The following is a 21719-nucleotide window of genomic DNA, read 5'->3' on the forward strand; positions in this document are numbered from 1 at the left end:
AACACAGAGATATGTAGAACAGAGTTCAAGAGACCTGTAGTTTGATAAATGTAGCAAGAGCAATAATTCTTGATTTGGGCAATTAGAAAGATAGTTCTGGGGTTTAGAGAGTTCAAATCCCTCATTCATTGACAAATCACTTAACCTCTTTGAGCCTCAGTTTCTTTAAGTATGGCTAATAGTAACTTTCAGGTTGAGGTATGTGGTACATATAACTTAGGTTTTGATGTATGGTAGAGGCTCAGAAGATGATAAGTATTAATAGCTTATGTTTTCTAGTCCTTTTAAGCTTTAATTACAGTTTGATAAATTGAATTGAGTTCAATTGTTACAGTGTTCTTAACAAGCCTCCATTTATCACTTTTTCATAAATGAGTGAAATAGGTTCCAGGTATATTAAGTTTCTTCTCATAAGATTGATAAGATATCCATAATTACCCTAGGTACATGTATGATTGCACACATGGTGTGGCGCTACATCTACATGTACAACCATAGAAATGTAAAGCTGTGCTGCAGTTGGGTACAGTGAATCAGAGTTCATTCTGCTGTCATATACCTAATTAAAATTAGTTAATTAATTAATTTAAAAAGATTGATAAGATATGAAAAGAGATGACTTTAAGGATTGCTGAAGCACAACAGAAAATGATAAAATATTAATGCTTAGGTGGAAGCAATGTTTGTGTAAAACTCCAGTAATCCCAACCTTATGTTGTTCTTGACTTAGTCAAGATAAACCACACTGGTGCCTTCAGTAATCAGCTGTTTTTACTACTTAGGAGGCCCACTTACAGGGTGGTGTGCTAGGATATCTTTGTGTTATATTTTGTAACCTATGTGTGTTTGGCTAGAAGGAAGGAAGAGAGAGATGGAAGAGGAGTTTGGATTTCAAGTTTGTGAGTAATCATTCACAGAAAACAATTTTGTATGCCATCATTAGAAATGGAAATTGATCTTGTAGCTATTTATATCATGTGCAAGAAACCTGGAATTTTAAAAAATTTTTGGAATTTTTTTAGTTAATCAGTTACTTATTAAAATTAAGAAACATGATTTTCCCTTCATCTTTGTTGTCTTGTTCCACTTTGCTCTGAAGAATAATAATAGGTCGTTTCTGGAGAAAGAATATTATGTTTGATAGTCGAATTTAATATGGCAAACTTATGATAAGTACTACTTCCCTTCTTCTCCAACCCTTCCCACTTTTTCAGTATCCAGGAGAAATGTGAAAGAATTTCTAAATTAATTAGAATTATTAATAATTAATTTAACAATTAGAATTAAAGGGTATTTTTAAAATTTTTTCTACTTATTCTCAGACTTTCAACTATTTTTAAGTTGTCTGACCAAACAGTTTCAATTAGTAAATGTAGCTTTCTCACCATTACAAATTACATTTATGACTTCAGTCCACTAAAAACTTCAGTGGCTCAGAAGTAAGTAGAAGAATGATGTTTCTACTGTAAGGAAAGGCACTGACAGGCAGAGTGGAAGGCTACTTGGAGGCTATCATGTTGAATTCACCATAGTTAGTGTTTCTTATCCTAGATTTGAGAGTTTATGAACAACTGAAAAAACTCAGTTATTGAAGATTTTAGTGTTTTTTTTTAAGTATTGGCATTTGATTCTATATGGGCATATTTAAAGATAATGCAAATTAAGGAATTGGAATTTTGATTCCTTTAAGAAACTGCATGTTGAACTCTGCCTTCAAAAATAACAGGATTAGGGCTGGGGATATAACTCAGTTGGTAGAGTACTTGCCTTGCAGTCACAAGGCCCTGGGGTTCTAATCCCCAGTACCACAAAAAAAAATAAAACAAACAAACAAACAAAACAAAAACAGTATTTTTTCTTCTTATATGAAAAATATTTATTTGACTCATTTCCTTCATGACAAATATTTATTGATTCAGTTATCAGTGGAATTCTATAGTCACCAAATTTTTTTCTTCCAGTCTTTATTGGCATCTGATTTTTTTTCTTTCCCTTAAATTTCACTATAAATCCCATAAAAAATGTTTTAGAATATATTTAGGCTTTTTAAAAAAACCCTTATTGACTCTAACTATATGACATACTTTTAATTTTTTCAGAACATTCAGTCATTTGTCAAATATTTGTTGAAAGCTTACTGTGGCTCAAACATAGTACTAGGCTATGAAATAAAATGACAAATACAATTTAATCCTTGCCTTCTAGGAACTCACAAATTGGGGAAATTTGGTGTTATAGTTTGTATCTAAAAATGTCCCCCCAAAAGTTCATGTGTTAGGCAATGCAGTAATGTTCAGAGGCAAAAAGATTGGATTATAAGAGCTGTAACCTCATCAGTGGATTAATCCATTGATGGCTTAATAATTTGGACTGCTAGGTGGTAACTGGTCAGGGGGGCATAGCTGCAGGAAGTAGGTCACTGGGGGCATAGTATTGGATTGTATGTTCATGGTCCCTTTCTTCTTCTTCCCTTCCTTTCTCTTTGCTGTCTCTGTTTCCCAGCTTCCATAAGCTGAGCATCTTTACTCTGCTATGCCTTCCACCATGATGTTCTGTCTCACCTCAAGTTCACAGCAATGGAGTTGGTTCATGGATGAAAGAATGTTTTTGAGTTGTCCTTATAGGAATGAGTAGGAGTTCTCCAGGTGAACTGGAGGATGAGAACTCCATTACAAATAAAAGAAACAGTCTATTCAAAGAGAATGAGCTATATGGATGTCTAGAGGAGTAGCATACCAAGTAGAAATCAAAGGAAGTGCAAAGGTTCTGAGGCAGGAATAAACAGGGAGTTCTGAGAACAGCATAGAGATTAATGTGACTGTAGAAGAGTGAGAGATGGGGAGAATAATGAGTAAGGCTACAAAATTCCATGTTGTTGTAGGTCTAAACCATTAAAAGGACTTTGGTTGGGTCTTATTCTTAGTAAGATTGTGAATCATAGAAAGGTTTTGAGTTGTTACATGACATGATCTGATTTTTACTTTAAAACAAATAATCTGGCTGCTCTGTTGGAAATGAAATATAGGAATAAAGGCTGAAACAGATAAAAGACTATTATTATTTACGTAAGAGATGATAATGGCTTGGACTTGGAAGTTGGTGAGAAATGGAAAACAGAGCTGTAAGGATTTATTAATGGGTTAGATGTGGGGTATGAAAGACAGAATAGGATCAGGAATAACTAGTATTTTTGGCCTAGGTAATTGGAAGGGGAAAATTGCTGTTTACTGAGATAAGAAAGACACAGAAGAGCAAGTTTGAGGGATGGTAAAAATCATTTTTGTGTGTGTGTTTTCTTTTGTTGGTACATTGTACCTTTGAGGTAGCTATTCAAATGAAGAAGGTGAATAGACAACTGGGTATATTAAGTCTGAAGTTCAAAGGGATAGTATGAGCTGGGAGTTGTAAGCAGATAGATGGTATTTAAAACCATAGACTAGATGAGATACCAAGGAAGTGAATATAGATTTAAGAGAGAGAAAGAAAGCACAAGAAAAAAAGCAAGTTTCAAGATCTGAGCTCAGAGACCCTTCAGCAGCATGTCAGAGGTGGAATGAACTAGCTAGCGATACTAAGAAAGAGTAGCCAGACAGAAATAGTAGAAGACTGGAAGCATGGGGATTCTGAGAGCCAAGTGAATGAAATATTTCAGTGAGGCAGAAGTTGTTCAACAATTCTTAGTAGGTCAAATAAGACAAGGACTAATAATTCATCATTGGATTTAGCAATGTGGAGGTTATTGGTATTCTTGATGAATGCTTACTGAGTGAATTTAAGCTCAAGTGAGTTCATAGGAGAATTGTGGGCAATGAGCATAGACAACCCATTAGGAGTTCTCTTGGTAGGAGAGTAAGAAAAATGGTAGGAAAGAGACACCAAGAGGTTTTTGTCTTAATTTTTTTTTTTTTAAGATAGGAGAAACAATGTCATGTTGTATGCTGATGGAAATGATCCAGCAGAGAAAGAAAAATTGCTGAAGCAATTTCTTTGGCCAGGCGAGAGGGATAAGATATGTAAATGGAGAGTTTGGCCTTTAATAGGAATGTAGGCAGCTCATCTGTCAGGAGAGGAGGAAAGGTAGACTGTAGGGATATAATTTGATTAGGTAGTTGAGATGCGGTAGGAGCTCTTGAAGGTTCTTCTCTAATTTTTTCCCTCCCCCACATCCCGGGAAATAGAAAAGCAATGCCATAAGTTGAAGGATAGATAGGTAGGGGGTGTTGGAAAGAGAAAAAAGCAGAAAAAGTCATCTAGGAGAATGAGAGTTAATACACAAGGGAAATGTAGGATGATTGCTGGGCAGAATTAAGTTCCTATTTGAAGCTGGTAGTCATGAATCTAAAGTGACACCAGTGAGCAGCCATGTTTAGCTGCACAGTTGCATGTGTACAAAAAGTGGAGAGTGGATTTTTGCTAAGCATATAAAATGAAGTAAAATAGAGGCAGATTGTGAGTATACAAATAGGGAATGATATAAAACGTGAATGTTTGTGCTGGTATTATTCATAGTAGCTAAATTATCTAAATATTCATCAAACAATGAATACAATAGAATATTACTCAGCTATGGGGGAAAATAATTAAATACTGATGCATGCTATAGCATAGATGAACTGTTACATTATGCAAATTGAAAAAAGTCAGATGCAAAGAGCCACATATTATAACTGCATTTTAATGAAATGTTCACTTGAGGCAAATCCACAGAGAAAAAAATGTATAAACATTATAGTTAGGGCTGAGTGGAGGAAGGTTGGGGAGTGATATCTAATAGGTTTTATTTGGGACATAATGAAAATATTGTATATAGTGGTGATAGTTGCAGAACTCTGTAAATATACTAAAAATTACTGAATTCTACACTTTAAAAAGGTGGCTTTTATGGTAATGTGATCTATTTCTCATTGAGAGTGAACTAGTAGACTATCCCAAATGCCACAAGTTAAACAGCTTAGAAATTCAGTCTTGCCTACTAATATAAGACTGTGGTGAGCAACAAATGACTATATTGCAGAGTTCACAGTCTTTTTTCAGTACTAAAGATTACAAAGATGTGTCTTTATTGCTTTTTCTCAAACATCTACATGTATTAAAATGTTATTGCCTAAACTGCAGAGCTTGTTAGGAGAGACTCTGGCTATACCTTAATTTCTCATTATATCTCAGTATATTTCTTAGTAATTCCTCATCCCTCTCTCCAGTTAATAGACTCTTATTAATCCAGTGGATCCCAAATGTCAATTCCTTATAGGATGATGGGATATAATGGATTAAGCATTTACTATTTACCAAGCCCTGTGCTAGGTAGTGGTGGTACAGAAATGGAATAGACTTGTATCCTGCCCTCGAGTGTGTGGTTAGTGGGAAGGTGAGTTTCCATTTTTTTTAACTCACATTTTTCTTCAGCATCCTACCATTTTTAGCTTGCAGGTAAACAACACATTAAAGATATAAAAACCTTCTTGGATCTTCTTTGAGCTTAAAACATTCTTCTTCTTGTGTATTCCATCAAATGTTCACTTTCCTGTTCCTTTGAAAGTATTTTGGAGCTTATCAGAGGTCTGATTCTCTGGACCTAAATATTTTTAAAAACATTTTTTAAAAATAACTCAACATTTTAAATTATGATGTGTCTTAGCTTTCTATCTGTAAACCAAAAATAAAAATGTTTGCTTTGTAGAATCATTGTGAGAGATAGGAAAAAGTATATAGTTTATATGTAGATGTATCAAATATAGTACCTGACATTTAGGAGCTGCTCAATAAATTTACTTACTCTTTGCCAGGAACTACAAATACTAATTCAGTATATGGAGATAAGCTGAGGTTAGGAATATGTAGCTAACTTGACCAACTGTAATTCCAGAGAGATAGCAGAGAATTTGTTGTTTATTTGTTGACATTGATTAGTTTAGAGATTTGGGCAACATATACTTAGTTAACTACTGTATTCTGTTGATGTTTTACATCTTAGGTAGCTGTATTATAAAATAATAGCATTCTTAGCTTCTGACTACATGAAAATAAGTATTTGGGTGATGCCTTCTAATGACTATGAGCTAATATGCAGTTTGACTCTTATACTCACCCTAAATGTAATGTTGCATGCTGGACTTTGAATTTATTTCAGTATTCTTTTGTTATCCTCCTAGAATGGAATTGGTTTGTCAAAATCCAAAGGCAGCAAAATCGGATTTGATAGCACACAATGGGTATGTACAATAAAATTCCTCACTTACAATGTACATTTAGTTCATTTGTTTGTGTACTCAATTTTAAGTATTTGTTTGATGAATACAATGACTACCTTGGGGATGGAGGAGGTAGTGGCCAGGAAGGAGTGAGCCCTATACCAAGTACTTAGAGTATCTTATTTAGTCCTTATAGACACCTTAACCAAGTCAATATATACTGTTATTTTTGATTTACCTTAGAGAGATTCAAGTTAGTTGGCTAATAAGTGATTGAGTCTAGATTCTAACTTCCTGCCTCTAGAACTCTCATTCATTGAGCTGTGCTGCTTCGCCGAATGAATGAATATGTTTCAGAACTTAACTATGAATAATGAAAAAATTAGTGATCAGGAATAAAAATTTATTCAGCATGTTTCCTTTATGAGATAAGTGAAACTAGTCTTACACATTTCCAGATCCTGCATATTTATAAGTTTATTTTCTTACCTTCTATTCTAACTAAACTTAGAATGAAAAACAATGTTGGGTAACTAATAAAAAATCACAGTTCTCTTGTTTGTATACATTGTGGAAAATGACCAGATATATCTTGTGGAGACAGTTTGTAACCACAGATGTGGAAGGCTTTAGATTAGAATTTTCAAGTAACCAAGTTTTATTTTAAGTCATTGCTGATACCAACTAGATTTGAACTACTGTTTTAAAAGTGAAGTCTGGGACATCCTACTAGCAGATGTCTTAGTTATCTAATCTAGAAATATAAATGTGAACTTTAAATTTATTAAAGATAGCAAATGTTTTGCTTTGTGTATTTAGGATCATCTTAGGGAAAAGGGACTCATGATGTTCTTAGTATTTATATTACCAAGTCTCAATTATAAAGATTCTCAATTAAGTAAAAAGGGATACTTTGCACACTTCTTTCTAGCACTTCTCTACCTTCATCGCACTCTTAAGAAACACAGATATATACTACATACATAAATACATACCTACAGCTGGAATATGCCTGTGGTCTGAAGGCAATGGAATGGTCTATCATAAATGTTAACATTCTGTGATGTGAAGATATAGTAATAAAAATTTTCCAAGTTTGCTGTTATTGAAAGTCTTCATATGTACACTGAAAGAACATGTTTAGGAAAAATTTAAAGCTATAACGGCTTCAGTGGGATAGAAGATTTTACTTTGTATTGACTGAGTGACAACTCTCTAACAATATCCTCATACCTTTTAATGGAGTAAGGTATGGTGACCCCATCCTTTTAGTTGGAGAATGATCCATGAGTTGGGAAGAATAGCAGATTTTTTTAAAGGTTTACTTTCAAGGTAGGTAAGCAAAAAATTAAAGAGCAGCTTACCACATTAAGGAAATTCTCTTTGTATTGTAACTTAATTACATTTCAGGGTACTAAAAAAAATTGTGAATGTGGTCACTGAATTATTACAATATTTGCAAAATCACAGGAAACGGAAAAGTATTAAAATGCCTTTGTCCTATTTTTTTGGAAGAAATAAAAAGTGAAAACTGACTAATACTGTGATATTGAGTCCTGATAAAATTCTAGAATGAATTATTAAGCAGATGACTTGACAGGCTTAGGAAAGAAAAAGTGATAATTAGGAATCCGGCTTTTGCTAAGAACAAGTTGTGTGCTGAAAATATAGCTCAGTAGTAGAGAGAGCTTGCCTAAGAACAAGTCCCATCAAGTTCTTGTAGGTTCTGATAAAAATTTTAATACACAGGCAGATGAATATGCTATTGTGGTCTCAGCACATCCTATTTTCAACAAGACATTTTTCATTCTTAAAACAAAGTGAATTATCGAGGAGTAGGTAGGTGATGATAGTCATGTTGATTTAGGATTAATTGGATTAAAAATCAATTGGACACCTATTTCTAAGGAGCAATGATGATTGCAGTATTAATGATTTGGAAGGTATATTTTTTAAAAGATAAGTTATACATTCTCCCCTTGACCCTGTCCTGATCTATATTTATGTTAATAATTATAATGACGCCATAAATATATTCATCAAATTTTTTAATACTAACCTGAGATTCATTTAACATGTAAGTATATGAACTAGTTTCTATCATCTCATTGTCTTTCTCCAAAAATCATTTCTCTTTCATTTTTTTTATCTAAAGCACAGAAAAGCATTAACCCTAAGAGAAAAAAAATCAATAGACTATCAAAATTTAGAACTTCTACTTATGCCACAGAATAGAAAATATTTGTAAAACTTGCAGCTGACAAAAGAGTGATATCAAAGATTTATAAAGAATTCCTACAACTCAGTAATAGATTTTTTGTGTTGTTCATAGCCTTTTTCAAATTGAGAAAGCATCTTATTCCTTTTTTTGATGAGAGTTTTTAATCACAAATAGGGATTGAAATTTGTCCAATGCTTTTAAAAAAAAAAATTGTAGTTGTAGATGGACAGAATGCCTTTATTTTTTATGTGGTGCTAAGGCAAGTGCTCTGCTGCTGCACCACATGCCCAGCCCCACTCAAATGCTTTTTATGTATTGAAATTACCACAGGTTTTCCCCTTTGTTCTGTTGATATGCAGAATTTTTTTGATTGACTTTCCAATATTAAATTAATCTCTGATTCCTGTGATGAACATTGGTTTTGATATTTACTTTCTGCTTTTTAATTACTAGAATTGACTTTCTCATATTTTGTTAAATATCTTTGCATCTGTATTCACGAGTAATCGTGGTCTGTAATTTTATTTCTTTCTTATTTTTGTTTTGTCTGTTAGGTTTTGCTATTAGTATTATACTGGCCTCAGAAATCAGAAAATATTCCCTCTAGCTTAGTTTTTTGGAAGTGTTTTGATAAAACTCACCAGTGAACCATCTAAGTCTAGAGTTTTTCTGTATTTTGAGGGCAGCTTTTTTTTTTAAATAACATATTTGTTTTTTTTAATAGGCATTCAGATTTCTTGTCATCTTGTGGTAGTTTTAAAATATCTTTTTTTTAATGTCTATTTCACTTAAGTTATTTTTGGCATACAGTTGTTTATTCTGACTTTTTACTTAGATGTCTCTCCCAACAAGAGAAAACAAACCTCTCTGAGGCAGAGATGATTATATTCTTGACATTTGTATAATACTCTACACTAAAAACAAATGATGAAACTGATTCCTAGCTTTATCTCATTTTTTTCTATTTTTAAAATTCTTGATATACTTGTATATTTGTTATCTTGTATATATTTTTAGGAGTTCCTTCTGATATTGTGAAGAAGAGTTTATTTTTAATTCCATGAAACATCTTTTTGATGTGCATAAATCCCTTTAAATTTAGTATTCTTTTCATTGAAATAGGATCTTTAAAAATGATGTATACTAGTATTGTCTTTGCTACTCTTAGATATTATTTACTCCTAAGTGTGATTTAATCTGTTTTCATTCTAATTTTGAAATTTCATTTTTTCAGTAGAGGACCCTACTTACTTCCCAGCAGTATTATATTTTAAAATATTACCATGCTATTAGAAAATTCACTATATTGCAGGATGATCAAGTAAGCAATATATTTTGGTCTAAATCTTTTGTTTAGAAATATTGTTAAGCAGCATTACAAATATAAAGAAAAGTGACACACACAATAGATTTTTGGTTTTGAAAGGCTGACATTACTGATCTATAAAAATGGACAATCCTGATATTTCCTCACTCAGTTTTGCTTGGAAATTTTAGCTAATACCAAGAGAATAATTTCTAAGCTCCAAATTTTCATATATACCACTTATTCTATGAATATTTTTTATGTTAATTGATAACTTATTGTTCTGTACTCTTATAGTATGTGGTATACATTTTTATTATAGCATGTTTTACCTTGTATTGTAACTATTTGTTCATCATTCCTGGAAGAGTGTATTGCTTGAGGCCAAGAACCATATGTGTTTATTTATTTGTTTTTAATGTAAGTGCTAAGCATGGTATCTGTTGGATAAACACCCTATATATTTTTATAAAATCAGTGAATACAAATTTAATACAATAAGTTGTTGTATTGATTGTTATTAAGGGTATTCTTTTCCTCTCAAACAGCGTGCAGTTAAAAAATTTATTATGCTAACATCCAGCCAAAATGTACCAGTGTTCCTTATTGATCCTTTGATTCTGGAACTGATTAGTAAAAACTTTGAACAAATCAAAAATACTTCTCATGGCTCCACTTCAGAATGCAAGTTTTTCTGTGTTCCGAGAGAATTTACTGCATTTGCACTACAGTATCACCTGTGGAAGAATGAAGTAAGTTGATTGCTTTTAGATAATATAATATTTGTCTTTCAAAATAGTATGGAATTACACAAGTTTAAAATGTAAAACACCTAAAATAATTCTTAAAACTTTGTATAAATTATATGAGGAGCTGGGCACAGTGGCACACACCTATAATCTCAGCAACTCGGAAGGCTGGGGCAGGAAGCTTAAGACCAATCTAGGCAATTTACTGAGACCATGTCTCAAAGTAAAAAATAAAAAGGACTGGGATATAGTTCAGTGTTAAAGCACCCCCTGGGCTTAATCCCCAGTACCAAAAATATGATAAATTGCATCAGGAATATTTGCAGCTATGAGTAACAGAATATAATTAATAATGGCTAATGCATATAGTGCATTTATTTTTCTTGAATAACAAGAGGTAAAAGGTTGGTGGCTGTAGTTAGTTCCACTGCCTACTGATGTCAGGGCTAAGTGTCTTTCTTCCTTTTCCTCGTCATTACAAGATTGGTCTTACAGTTCCAGCTATCGTGTCCATGTTCAAAACAGATGAGAAGAAGGAATGGTAATGCCAATTTTTGAAGAAAAATATTTTGAAGAAGCTTATGATAAACTACTTTTTATATCTCACTGTCCAGAACTGTAATCACATGTCACCTAATGGTGAGAGAGGCCTAAAATGCAGGTATTTAATATCTCCATTAGTGTAGGGCAAGTAGGAAGAGATTTAGTGATGAATTTTTAGTACATATTATATAAGGTGGACAAGACTATATTCTTTCCGTTTTGTAAGTGTGCAGTACTTGTTTGATTCTCAAGTGAAATACTTTTTAAATGTGCCCAAAACTATGAATTTAATCTGCTTTATGGTTATCAAAGTTAAAGTCAGATAGCAGTCAGCAAAAAAAAAAAAAACAGGAAGTGTCTCAAAATTTTGCTTACTTCTTAACATAGTTTGGATATGGTTTATAAGTGTTTTCCAGAGATTCATGTTTTGAAAGCTTGATCTCCAGAGTATTGATTAGGAGGTGGGGAACTTTTGAGTGGGTAGGCCTAATTGGGGGTGATTGAGTATCTTGCCCCCAGAAGGGATTAGGTAGTTCTTGCAAGACCCTAAATCAGTTTTTACGAGAACGTTGTAATAAAAAGGGCAAGCCTGGCCCCACCTAGCTTTCTGTCTTCCTGTTTTAAAATATTTTCTCTTCTTCACATACACACTCTTGTCTTTTACCATGGGGTCTTTGTCAGAACCAGAGCTATGCTGTTTTGACTTCCAACTCCCATAATTATAAGTTAAATAAAAACCTCTTTCCTTTGTAAAGTCAGCCTGCATCAGGCATTTTATTATGGTAATGCAAAATAGACTGATATAACTTCTAAGTTCCAGATTTCTTTATTTTTCATTCCTAGGAATTATGCAAATAAGAAAATGAGCATCAGATTAAATGAACATAACTAGTCAGCCACAATGGGATATGTTTTAGTTGTTTTGACCCCTGGTAGGCAGGGCTTACTTTCCAGAGTGATAGGGATATCTGGGAAAACACTATAAGCTGCACAGACCCTTGATTACCTCAAACTCTTGCACAGAGCAGCATCAAGAGAATGAACTGTGTTTTCTGGCCTCTGGTTTTTTCCAGGCAATGATGTAAGTGTTAAACAGATAAATACATCATTTTTGTTTGCTTATTTTTTCTTATTTTATATTTTGAAAGTGTTTAAACTTATGGAAAAGTTAAAATGTGATATTTTAAATTCAGTTTTTATTTTTAAGCAAAATAATGCTAGTACTAATTTAAAAAGTCAAATAGTAGTGGAGGTGTAGTGGTGCATGCCTGTAATAACAGTGACTCGAGAGGCTGAGACAGATGGATTCCAAGTTCAAGGACAGCCTGTCTGAAAATAAAAAATAAAAATGGCACTCATTGGTAGTGTGCCCCTGGGTTCAATCCTCAGTTTTAAAAAAAGAAAAAAAAATCACTTAATACAAAGCTCTTGATTAAAAAAAAAAAAAGGAGCTTCTCTTATTCCTACTCTTAGAGCCAACCACTTTGACTTTTTCTACCCTGTTTATCTTCTCATTTATAAATGTTTACATTTATCTTATTAATATTTCATTTAGATGATGAGTTATAAAGTTTTAAGAGTTTAGCTCTTGTATTTACTCTTTCATATATATATATATATATTTGGGTGGGATTCAGCTGGACGATTATAGTCTCATCTAAGCTCACTCATGTAACTGCTTCAGGATAGCTGGCTGTCAAATGGGGCAGTGGAGGTGCCAGAACAATGTGTCTTTCATGAACCAGACTAGTTCAGGCTTATTCACAAAGCAGTAAGAAAGCAAAAGCATGCAAGGTCTCTTGACATTGTTTAAACATTGGGATTTCTCATTCATGAACATTAAGTATATCTCCTTTAGTTCTCCTTTCATTCTCTTTAATAGAATATTATAATTTTCTTAGAGATTTTGCTCATTTTTGGATAATTTATTTTTCGCTACCTTGTAGTTTTTAATTGGGGATCAGGGATACAGGTAAGATATTTTTCTGTTTCTTTTTCCAGTTCATTATTATAGGTGTATGAGACTGCTGTTGACTTTTGTATTTTGTTTCCAGATCTTGTTTTCTAGCTACTGTACTGAACTCTGTAGGTACACTTCAGTGGTTTATTCGTTTTCTTTCTTTCTCTCCATAAAGACTGATCAGATAAGTATATTGTTTACAAAAAAAGACAATTCGGTCTTTTTCTCTTAAACTTACTTAGGTAGGATCTCTAGCAATTGTGTTGAAAACGTGTTCTTTCTGAACTTTTTTTATATGGATGATGGACTTGCAGAATTGATCCTCCAATTTTCTTATCTTTGCTTGTGATTTTCTCCCTTTTTCCAGCTGTTCTATTTTTTAACAAAATCTTTAATTGTGCCATTGATTTTTGTCATATTTTTATTTATTCTTTTTAGATATACATGACAGAGTGTATTTTGACATATTTTACACACATGGAATATAACTTCTCATTCTTGTGCTTGTACATGATGTGGAGTTACATTGGTTGTGTATTCATGTATGCACATAAGAAAGTTATGACCAGTTCATTCTACTGTCTTTCCTATGCCTGTCCCCTCTCTCTTCTCTTCATTCCCCTTTGTCTAACCTAGGGAACTTCTATTCCCCCTCGCTTATTGTGTGTTAGATCCACGAGTGAACATTTGGCCTTTGGTTTTTTGGGATTGGTTTATTTCACTTAACAGGATAGCCTTTAGTTCCATCTATTTACAGAAAAATGACATAATTTCATTCTTCTTTATGGCTGAGTAATATTTCATGGTGCATATATACCACATTTTATTTATCCATTCTTCTATTGAAGAGTACCTAGTTTGGCGCCATAGCTTAGCTATTGTGAATTGAGCTAATATAAATATTTTTGTGGCTGTGATACTTTAGTATGCTAATTTTAAGCCCTTTGGGTATATGCTGAGGAATAGGATAGCAGGGTCAAATGGTGGTTCCATTCCAAATTTTCTGAGAAATCACCATACTGCTTTCCAGAGTGGTTGCACCAATTTTCAGTCCCACTAGCAATGTATGAGTGTACCTTTTTCCCCACATCCTTGCCAACATTTATTTTTACTTGTATTCTTGATAATTACCATTCTGACTGGAGTGAGATGAAGTCTCAGTGTAGTTTTAATTTTCATATCTCTAATTGTTAGTGGTGTTGAACATTTTTTATATAATTTTTGTATTTTGTCATATTTTTGTTTGAAATTTGCATATTTTCTAAAAGCTTCTTATGCTCTGTTCCTTAATGTGTTATTATGTTTTTGCTTCAGGGATACAGTTTAATCTTTAAAATGCCCTGTACATTTTAAAGGTTTACTTCTAAAATGTTTTTTGATCTTTACTGCATTTTGTTTTGCTAAATCCCTTCTTTGTTTTCTGGTATTTTTATCTTATTTTGTTTGTGTTTTTTATGATATAGATTTTATATAATTGTTGATCTTTGTTCATATTTAAGAATAAGAAACTTTAATTCTATTGGATTTTTTTTTTAATGGTCAGGTCTCATTAACTGTTTGACTACACTATAGAGCATGCTTGTTTTTTCATTGGAGAAACTCCTAAATGTCAGTTTTTGTAGATCATTTCTATGGGCTATTTGATTCTTCTCATAAAAAGGCCTTACAAGGCTTAGAAGCCAGTACAGAGTATTCTATATTTATTTTCCTAAAACAAAATTTGTAGAAATTACAAGCTTCCAATACACATAATCTCCCAAATCAATCTAATGCCTTAACTATAATATAATATAAAAATTAAAAGAACTAGTGTATGTTTTATTGTGTAAATACTCAACCATGACTACATTGGAAAACATAATAAAACAATTCAGATGCTTGTATTTATAAGTAGGGTCACAGACTCCACAAATTCTTACTTTTAATGTTGTTAGTAGTCTCATTTTACAAAGCAGTGAACAAAAATTTCCAACAACAAAAAATAAAATTGTATCTTCACTAGTATGGCTATTGTATTGTTGAGAAATTAGGGCTCAGATAATTGTAAACATGTTTTTCACTCTGTGATCATCTTAATAGGATATTTGAAATTATATAGGACAAAGGATAGATTTTCATATTTTAGAGTATAGAATGTCTAGTGGTTCTGATGTAGACTTCTAAATGACAATTTTCCATTATGATAAACCATGAATATGCCCACAAATTTCAAAAATATCTGATACCTTCAGAACTACTGCTTTGGAAGAAAAGAAATCTTCTCCAGCTGGCAAAACTGATAAGACTAGAGTCAGTGGAAGAAGCAAAAGGTCAGCTATGCAGAATATAAGCATACTTGTTCCAAGTTTATCCTTTTATGTAGATGACATACAGACCCCTTGGATAGTCCTCCCTAAAACTTCCCCCAAAGTGGAGCTAACTGTGGACTTCATTTTGCATGTGATTTTTTTCTTTACTAATATCATCACCAAGTGAGCAAACAGCTTCCAAGGCAAATGGAAGTTTTGTGTTGAACAGTCTTGACTGAGGCCTTTACTCTGCTTGGTCAAAATGATTACTTTATTCTTGACTTTTCTTTCTCATTGTTATAAAAAGGCAACCCTTATAGTTCTGCCTAGTTTGTCAGTCTTCCTCTCTTCCCTCAATCGTGGTCAGATTTCTCTTAAGATCTAGCTGACCTATTTAATTTTTCCTGAATTTATCAACTCATAATGCTTTTCTTTCATCTATACCGTAGTGCTTTTCTTTGAATTGGCAATACTCACCCTCAGTCAGTATTTTCCAAATTTTAGGGGTACCAAGAAAGAAAAGGAGTTCTGTAGTTGATAATTATAATTAATAAAGGAAAATCAGGTGAAATTGCATCTTGGAGTTCTTTTCTTTCATATATGGAGATGTAAGAAGAATATGGAAGATTCTTTGGGATATTGTGAGGCCAGTCCTGGAAGTGATGTATGATACTTGTGTCTACATTCTTTTGACCAGAATACAAGTTAGCTCTATATAGATAAATGGCAGGACACGTTTTCTTGTTACTAGTTAATATTCTGTACCAAACTTATCATCTTCTCTCAATTAACAATATAAACAACAATAAAATATCTTTTGACTACCTTCTGGATTCTAGATATGTTGATTCATGTATTAGAGGAAATTGAGTCTATTAATGGTGTTTAATCATTGAAAGAAACAATTAAATGACATTACAATAAATAGTACAATACAGGTGTATTTAATGAGAGCATAGATGAAGGTAGAACAAATTCAAATGACAACATTGAAAAACCCATAGAAAGTACTCTTGAAAAATATTTCTGAATGCCGTGGTCAGTAAGACAAGCTTTAGGACACAGACCATCATCACATACCTTAATATCTGGTATTAATTACTTCTTCAAGCTTTATTTTTCTTGCATAATAGACTATGTATAATACTATCTTCCTTGCTGATCTTACATGGTTTCTGTAGATATCAAATGAGATGATGAATTGAACAAACTTTGTACACATTGTATAAACCAGAGAGGTAATGTTATAGTTGAAAGGAATTTGGATTTTTTTGGATAAGACCTTGGTGCTTTTAGTGGCTTTGAGCCATATTAGTTATGTTTCTTTAGACAGGAAAACTGCTGTGAGTCTATCTATTATGTATTACAACTTAATGAGACCCCTGTCTCTAAATTAGAAAAAATATTTTAAAAGGGGATGTGGCTCAGTGATTTAGCACCCCTTAGTTCAATCCTCAGTACCAAAAAAAAAAAAAAAAAAATATTATACTCTAAAGATGTTGAAAAATGTACAGAATGTTTCAGTCTGTTTTCTAAAGATTTGCATTAGGTTGGGTTTTATTGTAACATTTTAAACTGTTAAGATATAAGAATTGCAAGTTTAATTTTATGCTGTACTAATATTAATGTTAACTAACCATAGAACACTAAAATGAGCATTCTCATTCCAAAGAAGAAATACGTATTAATTTTCATAGAGTTCTTATATATAACTTCTATGCTACATATTTTCTTCTTTATTCTATTCTGTTCAACCCCCTCATTTCTAAATCTTCTGGCAGTGAGTAGATTAGTACAAAAATATGACTTAACTCAGTGTAATAGTCATTAGTGCTACTAATATTTTGTTTTAAATATTCAAGTTTGATGTTTATTCAATTCCAATAGGAAGGCTGGTTTCGGATAGCTGAAAATATGGGATTTCAATGCCTAAAGATTGAAAGCAAAGATCCTCGGCTAGATGGGATAGACTCACTTTCTGGAACTGAAATCCCCCTGCACTATATCTGCAGATTGGCCACTCATGCCATCCATTTGGTGGTCTTTCATGAAAGAAGTGGCAACTACCTCTGGCATGGCCATCTACGACTCAAAGGACACATTGACAAGAAATTTGTTCCTTTTCGAAAGTTACAGTTTGGTCGTTATCCTGGTGCTTTTGACAGGTAAGTTTAGAGCCAAAGCCAATAAATGTTGTCCATAGGTAGGTTCTTATACTTTTTTTTTTTTTACATTTTATAATGAAATCTAATATATAATTCAAACGAATGTTCATAATAACATTGTTCTTAATGCTTCTAAATGAAAAGCAATAAAAAGATAAATTTATCTATATGTATTGTGTTTGTGTGTGTGTGTGTGTGTGTATAAAATATAGAGTGAAGTATTCTACAGCAGGTAAATGAATGGACTACAGCTCTAAACAATAGCAGGGATAAATCCTACATTGTTGAGTGACACAAACAAGATAGAGAAGAATAAAAATATTATGATTATATTTATAAAAAGCTCAAATCCAGGATAAATTATGTTCATGGATATATACTTGTATATTTAGTATTAAGAATACTATATAGGGACTGTGGTCATGGCTCAGTGGTAGAGCACTTGCTTCACACGTCTGAAGCACTGGGTTTGATCCTCAGCACTACATAAAAATAAATATAGGCTGCCGTGGTGGTGCACGCCTGTAATGGCAGTGGCTCAGGAGGCCTGAGACAGGAGAATGGAAAGTTCAAAGCCAGCCTCAACAACGGTGATGCAAGGCACTAAGCAACTCAGTAAGACCCTGTCTCTACCCTCATTGTTATACAAAATTACATATAAGAGGAAGTGAGGGGAAAGGGGAAAAAAAGAAATAAAAAACAAGAGAGATAAATGAATTACGGTAGATGGGGTAGAGAGAGAAGAGGGGAGGGGAGGGGAGGGGTGATAGTAGAGGATAGGAAGGGCAGCAGAATACAACATACACTAGTATGGCAGTATGTAAAAACGTGGATGTGTGACCGATGTGATTCTACAATCTGTATACGGGGTAAAAATGGGAGTTCATAATCCACTTGAATCAAATGTATGAAATATGATATGTCAAGAGCTTTGTAATGTTTTGAACAACTAATAATAATAATAATAAAAAGACCCTGTCTCTAAATAAAATACAAAATAGCACTGGGGATGTGCCTCAGTGCCCAAATACCCTGAGTTCAATGGTTGGTACCCAATAGATAAATAAATACATAAAAAGATATTGTGTCCATTCACAACTAAAGAAAATTTTAAAAAAATACTACACATACTTAATATTAAGAATAAGGAATAAGTAATGGGAAAAAAAGATAGGTTTTATTTCTAGGGAGAATGGAGGGAATATATAGAAAACTGGATACATAGAAAACTGAAAGGAAGCTAACAAGATTCAATTTCTGTGGTGGAGACATGGGTGTTTGTAATTTATTATTTTGTGCCTTTGTCTTATGCAATTTCTTATATAATTTTATGTGTTTATTAGTGCTTTATAGTTGTACATTATGGGGGGTTCATTTTGACATAGTCGTACATGCATGGAATATATAATTTGCTCCATTTCAGTCCCAAATACTTCCTTTGTCCCTCTCCTTCTCCCCCTACTGCTGCCTTTCCTCTACTCTACTGGTCTTCTTTCTATTTATTTTGTTGTTGTTGTTTTTTAAATTTTAGCTTTATAGATATTCAGATATAGATATATAAAGGTCAAATATGTTGTGGCATATTCATATATGTACATAGCATAATTTTGTCATTTCATTCTATTGTTGAACTCTATATAGAAGTATGTCCTTTGTTATCTTAGTAATAGAAATGTTTCTTAATGAGAAGCAGTTATTTGAAGGGATCCATGTAAAATTTGATAGTTATATTAGCAATTACTGAATTTAAAAAATCTTGAAATTAGATAATGAACTTGAAGTTTCTAACCCAGAGTTATACTTTTCTTCCCCTTTTGAAGTCACTAATAGTGATCTTACGGTTTGTATTAAATATCATAATCTTATATTCAGGTAGCAAATATTTATCATTTGCCTTAAAGTTTGACATCCTTGTAAGAATTTTCAAATTATAATCCTTTCTTGGAAACTTCCAGAGAGACAATGCTTATCTGTTACACTTGAAAACTATTTTTTTGCCCTCTTATTAGTATCTAAAATCACATAATTGAGAAACGACTGAAAAAATTATCCAAAACTGAAGCTGTCTACACTTTTTTTTTAATATACCTTTAATTTTTATTTATTTATTTTTGTGTGGTACTGAGGATCAAACCCAGGGCCTCACACGTGTGAGGCGAGTGCCATACCGCTAAGCCACAACCCCAGCCCCTATCTACGCTTTTTGTGTAGGTAAAGTCCAACCTTTCCTAAACCAAACCAAGTTTTTAGCAGTAAAATGACCAATAACATTATAGGGGGTAGTGAAAAATAATTTGTTGTTAATATTGGCTCCTCTTATTATTTTAATCATAATTGTAGGGTTCTCTGGCCAATTCTATGCATATTTTTTTCATTATATATTTCAAATAAGTTTCTTTAGGAAAACATCTTTTAGTTTGTTTTGTAAAGTCTCATGAGTTTATTTCAAAGTTTCATTAATAATTTATCGAAGTTCAGGATTGTCAGTCAACAAATACTTATTAAATATATTTGCCAATAGATAAAAGCCATCACTATTTGTAAGATTTTATATAAAGAGGAATGGAAAACTCAAGGAATATTTTTAGAATGGGGGGTCCAAAATATACATGGCTGATTCCCACATAGCATTTTGCCTGTTAATGAGTTCTAGACTATTTTAATTATTCAAAAGAACATTTATTTCTTTAGAAGTAAATCAGTAGTTTAAAACTAAATCATTTACCTTTCTTTTTTGTCAAAAATACTGAAGTATGTATGAACAAATATAGAAATATTTTAAAATATATGAGCCAAATACTTAAAACTCAGTTGCTGTTTGATGTCAGATTTTCAAAGTCATATTAAAGTTACTAATTGGTACCTGAGAAAGAAAACACACTTCGTAAGCACAAATGATGAAGATGGGAACAAACCTCACAGACCAGCACTGTCTTTTATTCAGCAGCAGAGTCAAACATCGGATGGGCTTACTTTCTGGATAGAAAATGGCCACCTGTTACAGAAGGGGTCTGTGTTTACAATGAGGGTGGCTTAATCATTGGAGAATGAAGCAGAATGTGTTGGTTTGAGCAGTCAGGATAAAAGCTGTAAAAAATTCAAAACTTATTATTACTGGGAAGGGATGAAAGCTCAGAGCCCAGCATTCATTGCTTATCTTCTTCCTCCAGGATCCATTGTTACTCAGAGCTTTATTGTTTCCTTTTTTTCTTCTAGGACTCTTTGGCAATGGGAAAGGGTGAAAGTTCAGGGTCTAGCACTCAGTCCCTTCAGGACTCAGTGTTACTAGGAAGGATTAATATTTGCCTTATTTTCTCTCCCTCCTCCCTAGTCGCATTGTCTTTGGGGTTGTCATTTTCCATATTCTTCACACTTGATATTTATCTATTTTGCTAATGTTTAATATTTTATAGAGACTGCCAGTGTTCTGAATTATTTACTTATAATCTTAACTTTTGTTTTCAGGCCAGAATTACAACAAGTTACTATTGATGGACTAGAAGTTCGTATTCCAAAAGATCCAGTGCACTTTCTGGAAGAAATACCACACTCTAGGTTTATTGAGTGCAGGTATAAAGAAGCTCGAGCATTCTTGCAGGTTAGAGACAACCAAATATTATACTTTTAAATTAAAGGAAATATGCTTATTTTTAATATTTTAGGGGGAAAATGAAAGGACTTATGGACAATAGGTGAAACATAAGTTAATACTTATTTTTTTTTTTTAAATAGACTTTGATGGGTTTACCATTGGTCTCTGCCTTTAGTTGCAATAGCTTATAAACTTGATAGAAGATGGTAGATTATCTTTCTGAAGCAATCCAGGAAGAATGAGGTTACTCTAGAAGATGGACCACATGGATTTAGAAAATATTTTTCTGAAAAAAAAATTTCAGAGTTTTTCTGCTGAATATGAATTTTTGTGTTCATAAGGAGTTTTTGAAGGCAAATGCTACACAAAAACCAATGCTTTTTGAACTTTACTTTATTCTGTTGCTCTAGCTTTCAATGCAGTGAACATTTATTGAAAGCCTGTTTCCTAGGCTTCTGGCCCTGGGCATATAAAATGTGATTTTGAAGGGCAAGAAAGTTCGACTTTAAGAGCTAACATGAAATCAGAGATAAAGTGAAAACAGACAAAATGACAGTGGGGTTTTGGTACCCTAGTCCTGAAACTTGCCCCTTTATTTTCTGGGGTTCTCTACCACAACAACAACAACAAAACCTGCACACACAAGGAGGAACAGAATCATAAAATGAAGTACCAGCTTTATTATTGTTGCTAAGTGCCTAAGA

At 32.9% G+C, this 21719-nt stretch overlaps 1 protein-coding gene across 14 annotated transcripts in view; it reads left to right on the top strand.

Annotated features, from left to right (window-relative positions):
* Fktn (fukutin) overlaps nt 1-21719 on the top strand; it is a 95478-nt gene that overhangs the window by 11152 nt on the left and 62607 nt on the right. For all 14 annotated transcript variants that reach the window (XM_058581608.1, XM_058581603.1, XM_058581604.1 and 11 more), the window contains 4 exons: nt 6153-6212; nt 10267-10470; nt 17146-17423; nt 20889-21021. In XM_058581608.1, the coding sequence (XP_058437591.1) occupies nt 6153-6212; nt 10267-10470; nt 17146-17423; nt 20889-21021 (675 nt within the window). The remainder of the gene's footprint in view (nt 1-6152; nt 6213-10266; nt 10471-17145; nt 17424-20888; nt 21022-21719) is intronic.

The sequence above is a fragment of the Marmota monax genome, unplaced genomic scaffold (assembly GCF_021218885.2).
Source record: "Marmota monax isolate L192 unplaced genomic scaffold, Marmota_monax_Labrador192_F-V1.1 WCK01_AAM20220418_F8-fsc00020, whole genome shotgun sequence".
NCBI lineage: Eukaryota > Metazoa > Chordata > Mammalia > Rodentia > Sciuridae > Marmota > Marmota monax.